The sequence below is a fragment of the Dreissena polymorpha genome, chromosome 7 (assembly GCF_020536995.1).
Source record: "Dreissena polymorpha isolate Duluth1 chromosome 7, UMN_Dpol_1.0, whole genome shotgun sequence".
In the NCBI taxonomy this organism is placed as follows: domain Eukaryota; kingdom Metazoa; phylum Mollusca; class Bivalvia; order Myida; family Dreissenidae; genus Dreissena; species Dreissena polymorpha.
The window spans coordinates 53730714-53751203 of NC_068361.1; the positions used below are offsets into that span (position 1 = coordinate 53730714).

The following is a 20490-nucleotide window of genomic DNA, read 5'->3' on the forward strand; positions in this document are numbered from 1 at the left end:
TAATGATCTTTGAACTCAAAGTGTGACCTTGACCTTGGAGATATCGACATACTTTTTTAAAATCTCACACTAAATGATAAAGTTATGGCCCGGACAAGCATTTGATCTTTGAAATCCATGTGTGACCTTGACCCTGGGTATATTGACATACTTTTTCACACAACACACTGTCCAATGATGGTGAACAAATGTACCAAATTAGTTTAAAATCTAATGATAAATGACATAGTTATGGTCTGGACAAACTTTCGGTTAAAAACACACTAAGTGACCCCGTGACCTAGTTTTTGACCCGGCATGACCAATATTCAAACTTTACCTATACATCATCTAGATACAACTTGTGACCAAGTTTGGTAAAGATCGGATGAAATTTCGGGACAGACCGACAGACAAACAGACAGACCGACAAACTGACTCCTATATAGCCCCCATTACCAATGGTAATGGGGGTATAATTAGACTATAATTGCTGTAATCATTTTTGTTAATTGTGCAGAAATAAAAAAAGGTTTTGTGGTGTATTATTTTGATCTTTATTAAAAAATATGAGGTTTACAGTTAATGTGATATTTCATGTTTGGGCAAGTGACTTTACATTCAGGGCAAGTAGATTTGGCAAGTACTTCTAAGTTGGTTTTTAGGTTAATGTTGAGCCCTGAAAAGTATGAGTATTTTACTTATTTCTATATTGTCACATTGCTGAATAAATTAAAATACAACAACATATTTTTATGCCCCCGGTAGGGTGGCATATAGCTGTTCAACTGTCAGTCTGCTTGTCTGTCTGTCTATGTGTCCGTCCAAAAACTTTAACAATGGCCATAACTTTTGCAATATTGAAGATAGCAACTTGATATTTGGCATGCATGTGTATCTCATGAAGCTGCACATTTTGAGTGGTGAAAGGTCAAGGTCATCATTTAAAGGTCAAAAGTAAAAAAAATACAATCCAAGGGAAGTAATAAGCTTTAAAAAGGAGATACCAGGTAATTTCTAAACCGGCCAAATGATAGATTGAATTTTTATTTCAAAGCGGCGCAATATGGGACATTGTGTTTCTGACAAACACATCTCTTGTTTACTATAAAATAAAAAGGTGATGTAACTTAATAATTATTCAACTACAATTTTTTAACTGCTCATGTTGTACTAAATTTTCCTGCTGGTTCAAATGAGGTTGTAGCACTTACCAACCCCAATGTCAAATTTGTGAACATCTTGGCAACGGAATGGCTTCACACATTGTTATTTGAACCTTGTTGTTATGTCAGTTTTGACATTGGTGTTCTTGTATTGAAGGTGTTGTTTGCCACGGAGACATTTGCAATGGGAGTCAACATGCCTGCTCGCACTGTGGTGTTTGACACGATCAGGAAGCATGATGGGGCACATTTTAGGTCAGTGTACGGAGCATAATTTGGATATTAATCAGTGTATTTAAATGTTGGCAATTTCCATACAGTTTTTATATAGAATTTGAGGGATATAGAACTGGCATTGTCTGTCAGTCGGTCAGTCAGTCAGTCCGTCCGTCTGTCAGCAAATTTTGAAATTGGCAGGGGATATCAATTCAAAGAATTTGCATGTTCAATCCTGTTTTTGCTCTACTATAGACTTGTTGTTCCAGGAAGGTATGTTCAAGTGATTCCAGCATGTCTTATCTACCAGATAGAAGTTGTTCAATGCATAGTGTGTTACTGGATAACATGCCTGTCCTGAAAATGATTGATGCTGGAATGTTTTAAATATGAGCCTCACTGTGGGAAAAGGGCCGAAATGCATAAACATAAAATATTGTCCCAGATTAATCTGTGCAGTCCGCACAGGCTAATCAGGGATGATGCATTCTGCTTTTATGGGGGGGGGGTTTATTGAAGGAAGTCTCTTCATTGTAAAAATGCAGCTAAGGCAGAACTGAAATGTATATTCAGTTGCCTCCAGCACTAATCTTGTGTCATGTTTATTTACCCCAGGGACCTGAGGTCTGGAGAGTATACACAGATGGCAGGACGGGCGGGCAGACGAGGCTTGGACCCCACGGGAACTGTGATCATTCTGTGTAAGGGCGACGTGCCGGAACAGTCGGATCTGCACAAGATGATGCTGGTAGGTCCTAATGACTGCAGGGGATGTATGCATACAGTCGGCAAGAAAAATGATAACAGATGGAGTCACTGGGTCTTGTCATGTTAGACAATTTTTTGTTAAGCAGTGTCATTTGTGTCATTTTAGACAATTTTTGTGTTAAGAAAGGTATAATATGTAATATGGCTGCAATATATCCTGTTTGAAGATGTTTGCAAAGCAGAATGAACAAACATGGGTAAATCTTGCTTTGCCATGTTTTGTTCTCTTCAATTTATTTTAAATATGTATAATTAAAAAAATTGAATCAAACACCAATGAATATAAATTAAATCAACAATCACTAGCGACCAACTTCAGGGGGTTTTTTTACTAAGAAAGTGACGCCGATATGCGGCGTCTTCCCCTACCAGAATTTTTACCCCTAGAAATACAATATCCCCTCTAAGAATATCATTTTTCCCAAAAGTATAATATTTTCCCCTAAAGATATTTTTTTCCTTTGGGTCAGTCGAGACTTATCCAATTTGTACCACGATCTCACTCTCTCTCTTCCGATGAACACACAAAACTGGGGACCCCAGTGATTCTAAATATAGCAATTCAATAAATACGTAATGGAAATTTAATCCGGGCAACTGACAGCAATAATCACCTGTTTCACTGGATTCCGGTCTTGCTCGAGTAGGGTATTTCGTCAATTAATTACCGGAAACCAGTCAAATTTTATTCCGGGTTATAAAGGAGCCAAGATGTAAACGTGAAAACAGAAAAAATGTCTCACACTTGGTGTTCATACACGAAAAAAATATAACGTTAGGACTCGGCAAATATTAAACCCATCGAAGCATTGTTTAAGAATGATTCATCAAAAACAGTTGAAACCCAGCAGGATTCGAATTTCGGAGGTAATGGACATCGAACATTGTGAAAGTAGATTGTCTACCAATAAATAATGAAACTGAAATATCAAAATTGACATCGTCCCCCGGCCCCAGTACAGAAAAACAGTTGAAAACATTCCCCATTATTAGATCTACCCCTGCAACTTTATTTTCCAAGCCAGACGAAACGCAACCAAAACGTGATAGTCGTAATTAAACTTGTTTCAATTCTCAAGTATACGAATCCCGATACCCATGGCTATATCACAGTCAAACTAAACATGGATTTATGTGTAAATATTGTGATCTATTTGGATCCAGTAGTTACCAAAACATTTCCTATGTCACAACTGGTGCTGTATTAGGGGATAATCCCTCTAGGAGACTTGAAACTCACAATAATAGTGACAGAGACATGCCTCTGTAGATTAATTATAGACATTGAAATTTTTCCCCAAATATGTCTCTTTCGCGCTCTATTTTCCCCTTTTACCCAGCGTCCAGCGTCTTCCCCTTTTTCTAAAAAAAACACCCTGAACTTACCCACAAAAAGTAGATTACTAAATAAATTGATTTTACCTTTCCCCACCCACCAGGGCAAGCCTACCAAGCTGGAGTCTCGTTTCCGTCTGACCTACTCCATGATTCTGAACCTTCTCCGTGTGGAGCAACTTCGTGTGGAGGACATGATGAAACGCAGCTTCTCTGAGTTCCACAGCCAGAAGGATGTTGCTCGTAGGAAGGAGGACCTCGAACATGTGGGTAGTCATCTTGTGAATTACTTCCCTTTCTGTGAAATTCTTCCCTTTTTTATGAATTACTTCCATTGGCAGGATGTCACTCTTAGCAAGGAGGACCTGGAATATGTTGGTTGTGGTCTAGTGAATTACTTCCCTTGGTCTTTTTAGTTTTTGGCCTTATTTTATATTAAGGAACAAAGCTAAGTAGGGATTTTTCCCCCTTGTTTTACGTATAAGGACGATGAATAAAGGACAGATTGCCTTAAAACTTTGTGTGGTTGTGTTCTGCTTCATACCATGTTTAAGTAAAAGTTTCCATCAAATCTGCAGATTGTGCTTACTGTTGGTCTGATAGAAAACATTCTTTTAAAGATAGGATTATTAAAAATATTAAAGATGCCTAATAAATATAGAATGTAGTATGCAATCAATAAGTGTCATGGTTAAGACTGTTTCTTACGGCTTTGCGAGGAGGTGCTTCAGATTGAAGACATTAATTTTGTGTAAGTCTTTGTTTAGTCTGTTACATGTTGTGCTTGCAGCTTCACAAGAAGGTGCTCCACATTGAAAACATTGTGTGTAAGTCTTTGTTTAGTTTGTTACACGTTGTGCTTGCAGCTTCACAAGAAGGCGCTCCACATTGAAAACATTGTGTGTAAGTCTTTGTTAAGTCTGTTACACGTTGTGCTTGCAGCTTCATAAGAAGGTGCTCCAGATTTAGGACATAGTGTGTTAGTCTATGTTTAGTCTGTTAGACGTGCTTGCAGCTTCACAAGAAGGTGCTCCAGATTGAAGACATTGAGTGTTTCATGTGCTCCACTGACCTGGAGCCATATTGGGAGGCATGCAGGGACTACCATGAGCTACACAGGAGTCTTCAGGTGGGTTATACATTTATTTTGTTTGCCTTTTATGGATGAGGCCTCAATGTCTCATTGTTGAAAATGTAGAGGCATTTAAAGATTATCTTTGAACAGAAAACTGCAGTATTACAAATTATTGTTTGTATCGAATAAAGCAATATAACGTTTCCTTCAAATGGACGAAAAGGCGGAGTGTCAAATTATTAAACATAAATGATGTGTCATTACCCATTAATTAAATATTGTTTATGTCCAAAGTTTTAGGCTTTTGGAAACACCTCTTAATCTTTGAAAAAAACATTAAAGAAGGGCTTGAGCAGTTATCTAACCTGAGATTTTTCTGTCACATAGTGGAAACTCAATTTTATCATTACCACTTTGGTTAACATGTGTATGTTATAAAGTTTTCATGCTAATATAAAGGAGTTACACAATCATATTATGTTTGTTCTGGTTCCAGGGCATTATTCTCACTCATCCAGCAGCTGTGAAGGCTCTGACACCAGGTCGCGTTGTCATAGTAACCACACAACCCAGAAAACATGTACTTGGGGTTGTACTTAAAACCTCCACCACTGGCTCAATCAATGAAAAACTGTTCACTGTTTTAGTTATCTGTGATAAAAAAAGCCATGATTCCATGTCTAAAAATAGCTCAGCAGAAGGAAGTGCTATTAATAGTGACAGTTCTAAAAATAGTGACCAATCAGGGTCTGCAGAATTGGTGATGCCCGTGGAGAAGATTCAGCTTTTCCAGCCTGAAGGGGCCTGCTGGCATGAAGTGGTGCAGTGCAGATCGGAAAATATAATTGTGATAACCACGAAGACGATTAAAGTGGATGCTGATAAGATTTTTAACGATATAAAGAAACGAGAACAACCCAGATTTAGGTATGTAATGAGTAGGGTTAATGTATTTTAGGGTTTTAATGTTCGGCATGAACTAAGAAAATAATCGAAGTTGCTAGATGGTTGGCAGCAGTGATATGTCTATATTCCGTCCGTCCATCCATCAGTGTGCACATTATTAGTGCATTTCTTTGTGCATCAGTGTGTACATAACTGGGGCATCAAATTTCAACCTATTTAACTAAATTCTTTAAACCTGCTGTGCTTACAAAAAAATCAAGCTGTAGGAGGCTTTACAGGTAGAATCTTCATTACACACTAATATTATATCAACCTTATTGGAAACTGTAATATCAATTAGCACAATTTACCTGAATATTATCAATAGCACACTTTTAGTTATAAACTTAATAAATTATAGATAAAAAGTTGAGTTTATATACATTTTCAACAGTATTACTCAATAAAATCTGTGAAAACTAATTTACACTTCTACAAAGATGAAAGACAAACTTGCTCTTTTAATCACATTTAGTTATATAAAGATTATCACAACTTACCTGAAGTGATTAAAGACTTCAAAAACACACCAGCTTCAATCAAAAAAATTGACAAGAACTTCAAAACCTAACAATCATCAATTATAAGATTATAAAACACAATTTATGAACCTCATTATGGTCATTAATATTTAAATGAATTAAATGACTTCAAAGACATCTTTTGAGAAAATAAAGCTGCATACAATGATCTCTCTATTTTGTCTTAATTCTAAGTGAAAGAAATTAAAAATCAACAATGATAATAACAAACATGTTATGGAATAATAGTAATCTAAACATAATGAGAAAATATCTGGGGGTGAATTGTCCAGGGAGCAGGGGTGAATTGTCTAGGGGGTGAGTTGTCTCCTGGGGGTGAATTGTCTTGGGGGTGAATTGTCTTATTCCCGTTTTTGCTGAACCAGATCAGCATATACAATCTAAATAATTTTAGAGGGACGTGTTCAGAGATTTAATATTTTTGTAAAATATCATTGAATTACATTTCTAAGAAAACTGTTACGTTTGAAATTAAAATTAAAAAAAAAATGAAAAGAAAAATCTGCCTGCTTTTGGGGTCGAACTCAGGATCTCCAGAAGAAAAAGCTAACTGTCTTCAACTACACTACACAGGTTTTGTATTGTATTTATTGTAGTAAACATATTTAGAAAGTGTTTTTGCTAAATTATCAAAGCGTAGCAAACTATTGATACTTGTTATGATTTGGATTAATGATTATCATTATATTTTGAACATCTAAGTCAGACATGTTATTTTGCATATTTGAACATCATATATTTTTTTATGGATACAGAACATTAAAATTTCAGAGATGACCCGCCCGCTCAGTCCGTTACTATGACTACACAGGAACTGCTACGCATCACAGAGGCTAACCTCGAAGGCCTTCCAGGCCTTGACCCTGTTAAGGACCTTCACATTCGGGAAATTGACCTTGTGGAGAAGTTCCGTGCCCTTGAGCTGATGAAGGTCAAGTTTGAAAAATACAACTGCGTAAATTGTCCACGCTTCAGTGAACATGTGAGTTATCAGGGTGCAGAATCAAACGGGTTTTCAGGGGCTTACCCACGTGCTGGACATAATGTTAACACACTGTTAAGACCTTTAGTTTTGCAAATATCTCAAGTTGTTGAAATTCATTTGCAAAAATCTTTTGTGCATAAAAGACAGTTTTTCTTGAGTCATGTGCCAATATCATAAGGTATAAGAATAAATCCTTGAAAACGTCTGAAATCGGTGACAAAATTTTACGTTGCGTGAAACATAACCGTATAAGTGAATGCAGTACACATAGAATTTTTTGACAAGAACACATTCTTATTAAATGAAGTAATTCTGATGTATTTCACACTGCCATAAGCATCATAAAAATCTGTCTTTTATGCACTAGTTGTTATTCTTAAGAAAATATGTTTTAAATCGTTATTCGAAAAAGCATCACTTATCGGCTCCCACAGTCATGTTATAGTCAATCCAGGCTTGGCAAAATATAATGTTGACATTTGTATTTTACAGTTCTTCCCTAAAGCAATTATACAATTTGTTTGTGTGTGAACAATTCTCTTGGCTGTTAGTGCCTCTTGAGCAAAACAATTAGGGCAATTCATTTTGACACCACTGGCAGTCAGTGTTGTGTTCTTACAATAAAATGAATATTTGTCATATCATGAAACAAAAGCTGTCTTGTTAAATGAAAATGCAATATGCCATAAAATCTTTGCCATTTTGTAATGCAATCATTTTGATTGTTATACTTTTCTCAGTATGTTGGGCTATTTAAATGGTTATATATCCAGATAATGAGATCATAATTAAGAGCGTAATTTCAGTTTTTGAAGAGCTTCTAGAGATTCATAGATTATATATATAAAAAAAAGATTTCTTGTCAAGATTATTATTTCAAGCTTTTAGCAGCTGTTTGCTTTTAAACAACTAGAAACAACAACATAAAATATGCATAGTAAACCCTGGTTAGACAACATGTATTATAGATTTCTACATATTAAGGTTTTAGAATGAAAATGTTGTGTATGCTTAATAAAAGTCTTAACAAAATACCACAGTTATACACCAAGACCTTATTTCCTATGTCCTGTCTTTCAGTTTGATGCCATCAGCAGTAACATGAAGCTCAAGGAAGATTATCGAAGGCTGCAATTCCTCTTGTCTGATGCAAGCTTGATGCTACTGCCAGAGTATCAGCAGAGAATTGAGGTAGAGACGCTTCTTGATTAATTATTGGTTGACAAGTAGATTATTAGTTCTAGTTGATTAATCATTAGTCGACAAGTAGATTATTTGCGCTATTTTATGAATCATTGGTTGACAACTAGATTATTGGCACTATGTTATTAATAATTGGTTGACAAACAGATAGTTAGTAAATTAGTGATTGGTTGACAAGCAGATAAATGGTGCTTATTGATTAATCATTGGTTGACGAGCAGATTATTGGCGCTGGTTGATTAATCTTGAATGATGAGAAGATTATTTGCGCTAGTTGATTAATCATTGGTTGACAATAAGATTAATGATGTTAGTTGATTAATCAGTTGTCGACACACAATTTATTGGTTCTAGTTAATTAAAAGTTAATTAAGACAAAGAGGTTACTGACAAGAGTTGATTTATCAGTGATTGAGTAAGCAAATTGTTGGCGCTAGTTGATTAATTATCGATTGACAAACAGACAAGTGGCATTAGTTGATTAATAAATGAAATAACATATATACTGACATGTTTATGTTGAGATTTCTTGTGCCATTCTCACAGTACCTCTTAGTCGAGTAGGGCAGTTGTCAGTTAATGGCACAAATATGTGCACTTAGTACTGGGGAACCAGCTCGCCACAGAATGAGTGCATGGTAGCTTAACTGACAGCCACAATGATTGAAATGCAGTTGAAAACGGCAAAAAATCCATACACAACTATTCAACAAAAGCCATCATACTTTTTAACTTGTTATTAAATCACAGGTTTTAAAAGCCCTCAACTACATTGACCAGCACAATGCCGTGCAGCTAAAAGGCAGAGTGGCGTGCGAGATCTCCACCCATGAGCTCATGATCACAGAGCTCGTGTTTGAAAACGCGCTCACTGACCTTCACCCCACAGAGATCGCTGCACTTCTGTCCTCCATGGTCTTTGAACAGAAGAACGCCAGCGAACCGAAGTTGATTGATACTTTAGAAAAGGTGAATGGGTTTACTGGTGTAAATTAGTTGTATGAGTTTGATGTAACTGTCACACGTTCGGTTAGCGTGTGCTCTTTCTTATGAGTGACCGATTTGTTACTTTCACGTTGTTTCCCCAAGTGCGCAGGATAATGAAAGACTGTAAGTCAGAGCAACATTAACTGTAGAACTTTATTGACACAAACACACAGCAAGATGGCAATAGAGCAGAGGTCCTGAACAAATGCTATTAATTGTTAACAATACAAATTTTACAACTGAAAGTATTCAATATCTAAAACATCAAACATTAGGGAATAACTCGCTTTTAGCAAGAGGTAACTGAAGAATTTTAATATATAAAATAATCACCAAATATTTAGACTTGCATGTAGAATGAACAATTGTAATACATACAAAATACTGAACTTATATCACGTATACAAGTAAAGTAGAAGTAAAATAAATGTCTTACCTGTAAGTCAGAGCAACATTAACTGTAGAACTTTATTGACACAAACACACAGCAAGATGGCAATAGAGCAGAGGTATTGAATCCATTCTGCGTTTGGCTTATATAGGAGTTGGTTGCCATCTGCTGTTGTTATGGTCACATTTGGTTTAGATTTGCTCTGACCCACAATTAGGTAATGACAACAAAGTATGTTGTAACATCAAAAGGGAGCTTTGATTAAGATGCCAATAACAGGCTGTCATTTAAGATCTCAACATGAATAATTTGTTTGTGACTTAATTTATGTTATGTTATAATCTTTTACATGCATTGTTGACAATATTTGAATATTGAAAAGGTGTTACAGCAAAACTGTAGAAAGATGTAATGTTGATGCAATAATCTTTAACAAGCATTGTTGCTTATATTGGAAATATTGGAAAGGTATTTGATGATTCTCTTAACAATAAGTGATGTAAATATGTTGTATAATATTGCATTTACAACTAAGATTGTGTTACCCCTAAATATCATATTGCCAGAGATTGACAAGAAAACAGACATCAAGTGTAGCTGTACAAGATCATGAAACCCTACAACAATAAACAAATATACAAATGACATATATTATTAAACAAATATTCAAATGGTCAAATAACTATAAAACTATTACTATAAAATCTTCAAATATGCAAATGACTGCATATATTAATGCAAAACAATATAAAATCTTCAAATATGCAAAATTAAGTCACAAACAAATTATTCATGTTGAGATCTTAAATGACAGCCTGTTATTGGCATCTTAATCAAAGCTCCCTTTTGATGTTACAACATACTTTGTTGTCATTACCTAATTGTGGGTCAGAGCAAATCTAAACCAAATGTGACCATAACAACAGCAGATGGCAACCAACTCCTATATAAGCCAAACGCAGAATGGATTCAATACCTCTGCTCTATTGCCATCTTGCTGTGTGTTTGTGTCAATAAAGTTCTACAGTTAATGTTGCTCTGACTTACAGGTAAGACATTTATTTTACTTCTACTTTACTTGTATACGTGATATAAGTTCAGTATTTTGTATGTATTACAATTGTTCATTCTACATGCAAGTCTAAATATTTGGTGATTATTTTAACAATAAGTGATGTAAATATGTTGTATAATATTGCATTTACAACTAAGATTGTGTTACCCCTAAATATCATATTGCCAGAGATTGACAAGAAAACAGACATCAAGTGTAGCTGTACAAGATCATGAAACCCTACAACAATAAACAAATATACAAATGACATATATTATTAAACAAATATTCAAATGGTCAAATAACTATAAAACTATTACTATAAAATCTTCAAATATGCAAATGACTGCATATATTAATGCAAAACAATATAAAATCTTCAAATATGCAATTGACTGCATATATAAATGCAAAACACTGTGAAATAAGCTTAATATAGTGTTCAATTGTTAAGTATATGTATGTGCCTGTGGGTGCTGTTTATCTATCTCAGACTTTCCTTTCTGCATCATACATCATGAATTGTGACCATAACTTGCCAAAAAGTATACATAATGAGGAGCATGTATAAGTATCTCTATCTCAAATATCAAGGCTATGCATACAGTTTTAGAATGACACAGTTTGTGCAAACGTTATCTGCATCATTCATCACACAATTAAAAAAAAATTCATAACAAATGTTTGCAAGACATTTTCTCAGAGGGCAAGGTCATAATAAAAGATCGATGCTCAAAATATGGGCATGATCTAGCCATATCTCAAAGGTCAAGGTCTTAATTGAAGGACAATGCTCAAAATATGGGCATGAGGTAGCCATATCTCAAAGGTTAAGGTCTTAATTGAAGGACAATGCCCAAAATATGGGCATTATGTAGCCATATCTCAAAGGTCAAGGTCTTAATTGAAGGACAATGCTCAAAATATGGGCATGATCTAGCCATATCTCAAAGGTCAAGGTCTTAATTGAAGGACAATGCTCAAAATATGGGCATGATCTAGCCATATCTCAAAGGTCAAGGTCTTAATTGAAGGACAATGCTCAAAATATGGGCATGATCTAGCCATATCTCAAAGGTCAAGGTCTTAATTGAAGGACAATACTCAAAATATGGGCATTATTTAGCCATATCTCAAAGGTCAAGGTCATAATTGAAGGACAATGCTCAAAATATGGGCATGATCTAGCCATATCTCAAAGGTCAAGGTCTTAATTGAAGGACAATGCTCAAAATATGGGCATTATGTAGCCATATCTCAAAGGTCAAGGTTATATTACAAGGTCAATGCTCAAAATATGGGCATTATGTTGCCATATCTTAAAGGTCAAGGTTATATTGCAAGGTCAATGCTCAAAATATGGGCATTATGTTGCCATATCTCAAAGATCAAGGTCATAATTGAAGGTCAATGCTCATAATATGGGCATTATTAAGCCATATCTCAAAGGTGAAGGTCATAATAGAAGGTCATTGCTCAAAATATGGGCATTTTGAAGCCAAAGCTCAAAGGTAAAGGTAATTATTCAAGGTCGATTCACAAAATGTGGTCATAATGTAGCCATATTTGAAAGGTCAAGGTCATTATTGAAGGTCATTGCTAAAAATATGGGCATTTTGTAGCCAAAGCTCAAAGGTAAAGGTAATAATGCATGGTCTATACACAAAATATAGGCATAATGTAGCTTACGCAGATTGTAAAGTCATCATACAAATGATATTTATAAACAATATGTCTCACCCAGTTGAGAAGACAAATGTCACGTTATGCTTGTTTCATAGGCTCAAAATAAAGTTATAGGTATAAAAACATTATTTTTCTATGTCGTTCATGCCAGTATGCTGCATGGTCGCTTACTATTAGAGCACACATATTATAATGAGCAGTGGTTTGCGCAAAAAAGGCTTAATGCAAATGCATTTAGTGTCACCACAGATTAGCATGTGCCGTCAGCTTATGCTATCAGTGACAACACTTTCCATCGAAACGTGAGAGACTTCATGTAAACAAACAATTCCATAAAAGCGGACAGGCTGATCTGGGACAACACTTTATGCACATGCATTAAGCCCTGTTTACCCAGAACAAGGCTTACATAATTTTACTTTTAGCAGTCACATAAGCAACCTAGCTATGTAATATGGATCTTTTACACCCATTATTGCTGCTTCTTCCTGTATTTGCATGATGATGATCTGAAATATTAACTATATGATGCTATATTCTTGAATCTTTTTCTTAAAAGAAGGGATATAGTTGACACTTGTTCGTAATTTCATTTCATTGTTCCTCAAAAAGTTGTAACTCTGTTGCTCTGGTCTCCTTCCTACCATTAAGTAATTAAATGGTAATTAAATTGAATGCGTTTTAATTCGCTTTTATTATTGTTTAATTTAAGTTGCAATGCTATGAGGTTAAATTTTATTTACACTTACACCCCTAATGCTTTGCATTGACCGTTCCAAGGCGGTGACCCCAGCTTTGTTCTTTTATGTGTGTATGTTGTTTCGTATTGTGCTGTTTTGTACTGTTTTGGCATAGGTCACTTGCCTTAAATAAAAGGACCAACTAATTGTTTATAATAAGAATGCCATACCGCTCCAGCAGCTGGAGTTTCACTTCTTTATATTGTTTCTCCCTATCTCCACTGCAGGGCATGAACCGCATACTGGAAAAGGCGAAGCAGATCAGTGACCTGCAGAGGAAGGAGGGCATGCAGGTCGAGTCCGAGTACCAGGAGACGTTCAAGTTTGGTCTTATGGAGGTCGTCTTTGAGTGGGCTCGAGAACTGGTGGGTAATGGCGTCAGTCTATTTAGGGTCTTATCTCAGATTTATTTCACCTTCACTGGTGAATATACTGAGATTTCCTATCAAACAAAGTTATTTGGTGTACAAGCATTAACCTATTTGATATTAATATTCTTATCCTAGAAATTAAAAGTATCTATTTGTATGGAAGAGAAATGGTTTATTATCTTTTATAAGAGGGCTTAAGTATAATCTTTGTTTATCCTGTGAAATTCTTACTAACACAAAATGTCAAGAAAATGGATTACGTAACTGGGCAAGTGTAAAACTATTTGTAGACCAATAGAATAATCTGATTGTAAATTGTGTTGTTTACTTAATATTTATTATGCCCCCCTTCGAAGAAGAGGGGGTATATTGCTTTGCAAATGTCGGTCGGTCTGTCGGTCGGTCCGTCCACCAGGTGTCAGGATGATAACTCAAGAACGCTTGGGCCTAGGATCATGAAACTTCATAGATACATTGATCATGACTCGCAGATGACCCCTATTGATTTTGAGGTCACTGGGTCAAAGGTCAAGGTCACGGTGACCCGAAATAGTAAAATGGTTTCCGGATGAAAACTCAAGAACGCTTAGGCCTAGGATCATGAAACTTGATAGGTAGATTGATCATGACTCGCAGATGACCCCTATCACTTTTCAGGTCACTAGGTCAAAGGTCAAGGTCACAGTGACCCAAAATAGTAAAATGGTTTCCAGGTGATAACTAAAGAATGCTTATGCCTAGGATCATGACACTTCATAGGTAGATTGATAATGGCTGGCAGATGACCCCTATTGATTGTCAGGTCACTAGATCAAAGGTCAAGGTCTAGGTGACCCGAAATAGTAAAATGGTTTCTGGATGATAACTCAAGAACGCTTATGGCTAGGATCATTAAACTTCATAGGTACATTGATCATGACTCGCAGATGACCCCTATTGATTTTCAGGTCACTAGGTCAAAGGTCAAGGTCACGGTGACCCAAAATAGTGAAATGATTTCCGGATGATAACTCAAGAACGCTTATGCCTAGGATCATGAAACTTGATAGGTAGATTGATCATGACTCGCAGTTGACCCCTATTGATTTTCAGGTCACTATATCAAAGGTCAAGGTCACAGTGACCTGAAATAGTAAAATGGTTTCCGGATGATAACTCAAGAAAGCTAATGGCTACGATCATGAAAATTCATAGGTACATTGATCATGACTTGCAGATGACCCCTATTGATTTTGAGGTCACTAGGTCAAAGGTCAAGGTCATGGTGACCTGAAATTGTAAAACGGTTTCCGGATGATAACTCAAGAACGCTTATGCCTAGGATCATGAAACTTCAAAGGTACATTGATCATGACTCACAGATTACCCCTATCGATTTTGAGGTCACTAGGTCAAAGGTCAAGTTCACGGTGACCTGTAATAGTAAAATGGTTTCTGGATGATAACTAAAGAACGCTTATTCCTAGGATCATGAAACTTCATAGGTACATTGATCATGACTCGCAGATGACCCCTATTGATTTTCAGGTCACAAGGTCAAAGGTCAAGGTCACGGTGACCTGAAATAGTGAAATGATTTCCGGATGATAACTCAAGAACGCTTATGACTAGGATCATGAAACTTCATAGGTACATTGATCATGACTGGCAGATGACCCCTATTGATTTTCAGGTCACTAGGTCAAAGGTCAAGGTCACAGTGACAAAAACATACACAATGGCTGTCACTACAACGGAGAGCCCATATGGGGGCCATGCATGTTTTACAAACAGCCCTTGTTAAAACCATGGTTATTTGAATTGTCCATGGTTGACGAAAGGTTTTTATTTTTCTGAAGTGTTTCCATTATAACCAGTATTTTGAGTATGTGTTTGTGCATGTAAAATATGCGTATGTGTATTTACAATTTTATACATGGATTTTATCAACCACTTGTATTTCTTTTATAGCAATACCTTTAGTATATCAAGTAATTTGAACGAATTGTTAAAGGAACTCTAGTAACGACTATATATTAAAATTTAAGCTAACAATATCATTTGTAATATAATTGTGGAGATGAATAAAAGCTACATGACTTAGCATTACTTAGAAAAACCATTTAAAATCTTTCCTTCAAGCTGAAGGGATAGTTGTTGCATGTCAAATGGATAAATTAATTTTGTCCCGTGTGTTTGCTCATCAAAGGCCTTGATGGGATCTTGTGATTCTCTTTTTTGTATTTTGTGAGATGTCTTTGTTTTCTTGTTTATGTGGCTTTGTCACCCTTTTCAACAATAAACAACATTTTCTTTTTAAACATAATGTAGACAATATTTTTTGCCCAATGGTCATGAAACTTTTGTTCATATAAGTTGCCACAAGGTTAAAACAGACAAGAAGCATGTGAAAACTCAAATGCCAACTTTCATCTTTTGACCTTTACCCTTATGACCATGATGTTTTACATTTCCTATCATTTTTTTTAAGTTAAGATAATGTAATAAAATAAAAATATTATGACCTCTTAAATTCGAAAATTAACCAAATATTTGAATCCAAAATTCTGATCTGAATATTCTATTTAATAAAAAGAATCTTTTTCGAAAATGTGTGTGAAAAATTATACATTATTGATTTAGTGCAGAGGACTTTCGTTAATTAGTCATTGTTTGGATAACATCTGATATTGATTGAAAAGATTATAACTTCCACATTGAAAGGTATCTGGCGAGGGATAGGTACTTCAGCTGTTTTATCTGTTTTATTTCAGCCATTTTCTGAGATCACTAACTTGACGGATGTCCAGGAGGGGATCATCGTGCGGTGCATTCAGCGGCTCCACGAGACTCTCCGTGACGTACGCAACGCCTCAAGGATCATTGGGGATCCTGTCCTGTACCAGAAAATGGAGGAGGCCTCGAGGATGATTAAAAGGGACATCGTTTTTGCTGCGTCACTGTACACGCAATAGATTGAATATATCAGAATACCCCCCTCTGTTAGCTATATATTAATGAGGCTCAATTGGTCATTGTCGGCTCGGGTACTACTTACATGTACCCTGGGTACTCTTGAGTATGCTTACATGTACCCCGGGTACGGTAAATATACTTGAACGTATCCAGTCGATATTAGACTGTACCCGAGGTGTATTCGAGCCCAAAATCCGATGTCACAAAACGTGCTACTGATTACCGTAAAACGATATTGTTTATCTTAAACATACTTCTCTTTTTTAAAAACTGCTTCAACATGCTTTTGAACATGAGTTTCGATATAAAGAGGGTATTGACATAAATTTGAACATAATTTATTTTTTTAAATAGCCGACAACGACCGATTTAGTATATTTACTGTACCCGAGGTACATGTACGTATACTTAAGAGTACCTGGGGTACATGTAAGTAGTACCTGAGCTGACAATGACCAATTAAGCTTTAATAAGCTGCGGAGTGCACTCTAGGAGATCAGGGATCAATGAAAATGCCTAAATGGTTGTCCCTGATTAGTCTGTGAGCCCACACTGGCTAATTAAGGACGACACATTCCGCTTGTATGGATTGTTTTGTTTAAAGCAAGTCTCTTCTTTGCGAATCTTAATTGGTGAGGACTGCACCGGCTAATCTGGGACGACACTAGCCTGTGAGGACTGCACCGGCTAATCTGGGACGACACTAGCCTGTGAGGACTGCACCAGCTAATCTGGGACGACACTAGCCTGTGAGGACTGCACCGGCTAATCTGGGACGACACTAGCCTGTGAGGACTGCACCGGCTAATCTGGGACGACACTAGCCTGTGAGGACTGCACCGGCTAATCTGGGACGACACTAGCCTGTGAGGACTGCACCAGCTAATCTGGGACGACACTAGCCTGTGAGGACTGCACCGGCTAATCTGGGACGACACTTGACACACGTGCACTAAATGCTGTGTTCCCAGAGAAAGACTCATGTATGTTAGACAAATCGCATCATGATTATCATGGGGATCCCACGCTGTGCCAGATGATGGAGGAGTTCTTCAGATTAAAAGGGACATCTTGTTTTCAGCTTCACTTTACACACAATAGATTGTGAATCTCTATTATATATCAGTTTATATAATTCCATTGATGGCCAAAACAGTATGCAACATTTGATTCTTAGAAGGGTGAAGGGTCCCATAAGTTTTCAGTAGCCCAATTATAGACTGATGAAATGCAATTGATTTATTTGTGCTTTCGTGTTGTTTATTACTTGCCAATAAGGTGTACATCCTGGTAAAGCTTAAGATTCGATTTTGTCCTTTTTAAAAACACATTTTGATAATAAGAGCATGTTAATTCTATTTCATACTTTACACATTTTAACTACATTCTATGGATAACCTTGCTAAGCTTAGTAAAAGATTTGAGGACTACGTTTCAGTATATTTTCTGTATCGGGGGTACATTTCAGTGTACTTAAGAGTACCACTGGTACATTTAAGTAGTACCCGAGCTGACAATGACCAATCGAGCCTAAGTAAGATAAACTTACTATATTGAATGAAATTCATTTATATCGTCCATGTGACTATGCACATTTTTGTTCTATATGACTACAATTAGAAGAGATTAGCTATAGCCATGCTTTTGCACGCGACACATCGTTTTGATGTGATGAATACTCTTAAATAAGCGGACAGACTAAACACAATAATGCAATATTTTTATGTAAGTCTACCTTGTTTCACGACATAATAAGCCCCATATAAATATAGCAATCAATTACTGTTAAACATGTCATTTATTAAATTTGTGTTGTCCTATGGACTTAAAAAAAAATTATGATGAATTTACCTGTATGTATTTACAAAGGTTGAAATGGTGTATGTTTAGTAATGGATATTTTGCTTTGCTCTACACTGTGGACTTTCTGTTTTTTGCTAGCTTTGGTCCATAAAGGTGTTATTTGTTGCATGATTTTAATGACTTAACCCATTTATGCCTAGCATCTAGAAAAAAGGCCTTGGCAAACAGCGTAGACCCTGATAAGACGCCGCATGATGAGGCGTCTCATCAGGGTCTGCGCTATTTGCTTTAAGGAATTTCTGTAAGAAATATTCTAAATATAGAAATAAATATACTAGAAATCCCTAATTTTGGCAATAAATTCATCAAATTAAGAAGGATGGGAGAGTCCATTAGGCATAAATGGGTTAATGTGTTCAATCAAAGGGAAGTATTCTACACTGTGGAATTTCTGTTTTTTGCTTGCTTTGGTCCATAAAGGTCTTATTTGTTGAACGAATTTAATAAATTAATGTGTTCAATAAAAGGGAAGTATAACACTGGTTTCATTTTGTTTGTTTACATATTGAGGTTGACTTGCGAAGAAGAAATCTTGTTTTCAGCCACCTCGAACAATTAAAGGTATTCGAGGCACTCATAGACGAATACCGAAGACTGTTAAATGTTCCTATTGATTATTATGTTGATGGTTTTTCGATACAGGTATATTTATGATTGGGTCTTGAACATTGTTTTTAACAAAGAAGATAGTGGCTACTTGGACGTTTGGTGGCCATGTGGATTTTTTATGCCCCCAGATCAAAAGATCGGGGGCATATTGTTTTTGGCCTGTCTGTCTGTCATTTATTCATTGTGTGTGTCCCAAAATTTTAACGTTGGTTAAAGTTTTGCTATAACTTTTGCATTATTGAAGATAGCGACTTGATATTTGGCATGCATGTGTATCTTACAGAGCTGCACATTTTGATTGGTGAAAGGTCAAGGTCATCCTTCAAGGCCAAAGGTCAAATATATGGCTTCAAAGCGTCGCAATAGGGGACAAACACATCTCATGTTTCTTCCGGGTACTCCGGTTACCACCACATGAAGACCACATCAGCGATAGGTTTCAGTGCATACAAATGGCTCGAAATTGCACCTATGATGTACGATCTTCGCGTGTCTATAATGAGTACCGGTAAATAATTAAGGTAGGAGTGCTGGGATACGCTCAGGGTCTACACTTAATGCAGCCGGAGGCTTGAAAGGACATTACTGCGTTTTCGAATTCCGCAAATTTATGGAACACACTTTCCGTTTGAACACGGCATGGATAACGTAATAAACATTCGAATAAATAAGTGGTCTCATTTCCATCAGTAGATAACTAAACATGTTTTAACGGTGTTTAGTGTTAACATACATGTATTTATTTTGCATTGAAAGCTTTCGACATACTGAAACAGTCGAGTCCGCTTCCTGCTTGATGTCATAAGATTGCCAGAACACCCTATTAACCCATTTATGCCTAGTGGATTCTCCCATCCTTCTAAATTGGATCAATTTATTTCCAAAATAAGGGATGTCTAGTGTATTTATTTATATATTTAGAATATTTCTAACAGAAATTCCTTTAAGCAAACAGCGTCATGCGGCGTCTCATCTGGGTCTACGCTGTTTGCCAAGGCCTTTTTTCTAGACGCTAGGCATCAATGGGTTAATGGGAATTGAACCCAGGACCTCCCGATTCCTAGGCGGACACCATGTCCTCGACTTTAGCGGTGTTTGTTCAGATCTTATTGAGACTGAAATAATTTGGCGATATTATATAGTTATTTAGCTAGGTACAACACATAAGTCGTATAATATCATCCAATTAATCGAGTTGGAATGCGACATTAATTATATGAGTCGCGTTCTGTGAAAACTGGACTTAATGCATGTGCGTAAAGTGTCATCCTAGATTAGCCTGTGCAGTCCGCACAGGCTTATCAGGGACGACACTTTCCGCTTTTATGACATTTTTCGTTTAAATGAAGTCTCTAATTAACAAAAATCCAATTTAGGCGAAAAGTGTCGTCCCTGATTAGCCTGTGCGGTCTGCACAGGCTAATATGGGACGACACTTTACGCACATGCATTATGTCCAGTTTTTTCATAACGCGACTCATATTATAGTCGTAAACGTGTACACGATCTTGTACATGTACAAATATTGCTTGCATCAATTCAACCGATTTGTACAGAGATTTTTTTTATACCAGGAAATAAATACGGCAAAATCACTTAAAAGACACTTGACTCAAGGAA

At 36.3% G+C, this 20490-nt stretch overlaps 1 protein-coding gene across 15 annotated transcripts in view; it reads left to right on the forward strand.

Moving 5' to 3' along the window:
• The window catches only part of LOC127839181 (helicase SKI2W-like), a 138113-nt gene extending 119370 nt beyond the window's left edge, over positions 1-18743 (forward strand). For all 15 annotated transcript variants that reach the window (XM_052367415.1, XM_052367427.1, XM_052367426.1 and 12 more), the window contains 10 exons: positions 1303-1400; positions 1977-2109; positions 3569-3730; positions 4480-4593; positions 5036-5466; positions 6798-7008; positions 8092-8202; positions 8965-9183; positions 13300-13437; positions 16197-18743. In XM_052367415.1, coding sequence (XP_052223375.1) covers positions 1303-1400; positions 1977-2109; positions 3569-3730; positions 4480-4593; positions 5036-5466; positions 6798-7008; positions 8092-8202; positions 8965-9183; positions 13300-13437; positions 16197-16397 — 1818 coding nt within the window. In that variant the 3' untranslated portion in view covers positions 16398-18743. The remainder of the gene's footprint in view (positions 1-1302; positions 1401-1976; positions 2110-3568; positions 3731-4479; positions 4594-5035; positions 5467-6797; positions 7009-8091; positions 8203-8964; positions 9184-13299; positions 13438-16196) is intronic.
• Positions 18744-20490: the final 1747 nt, after the last annotated feature.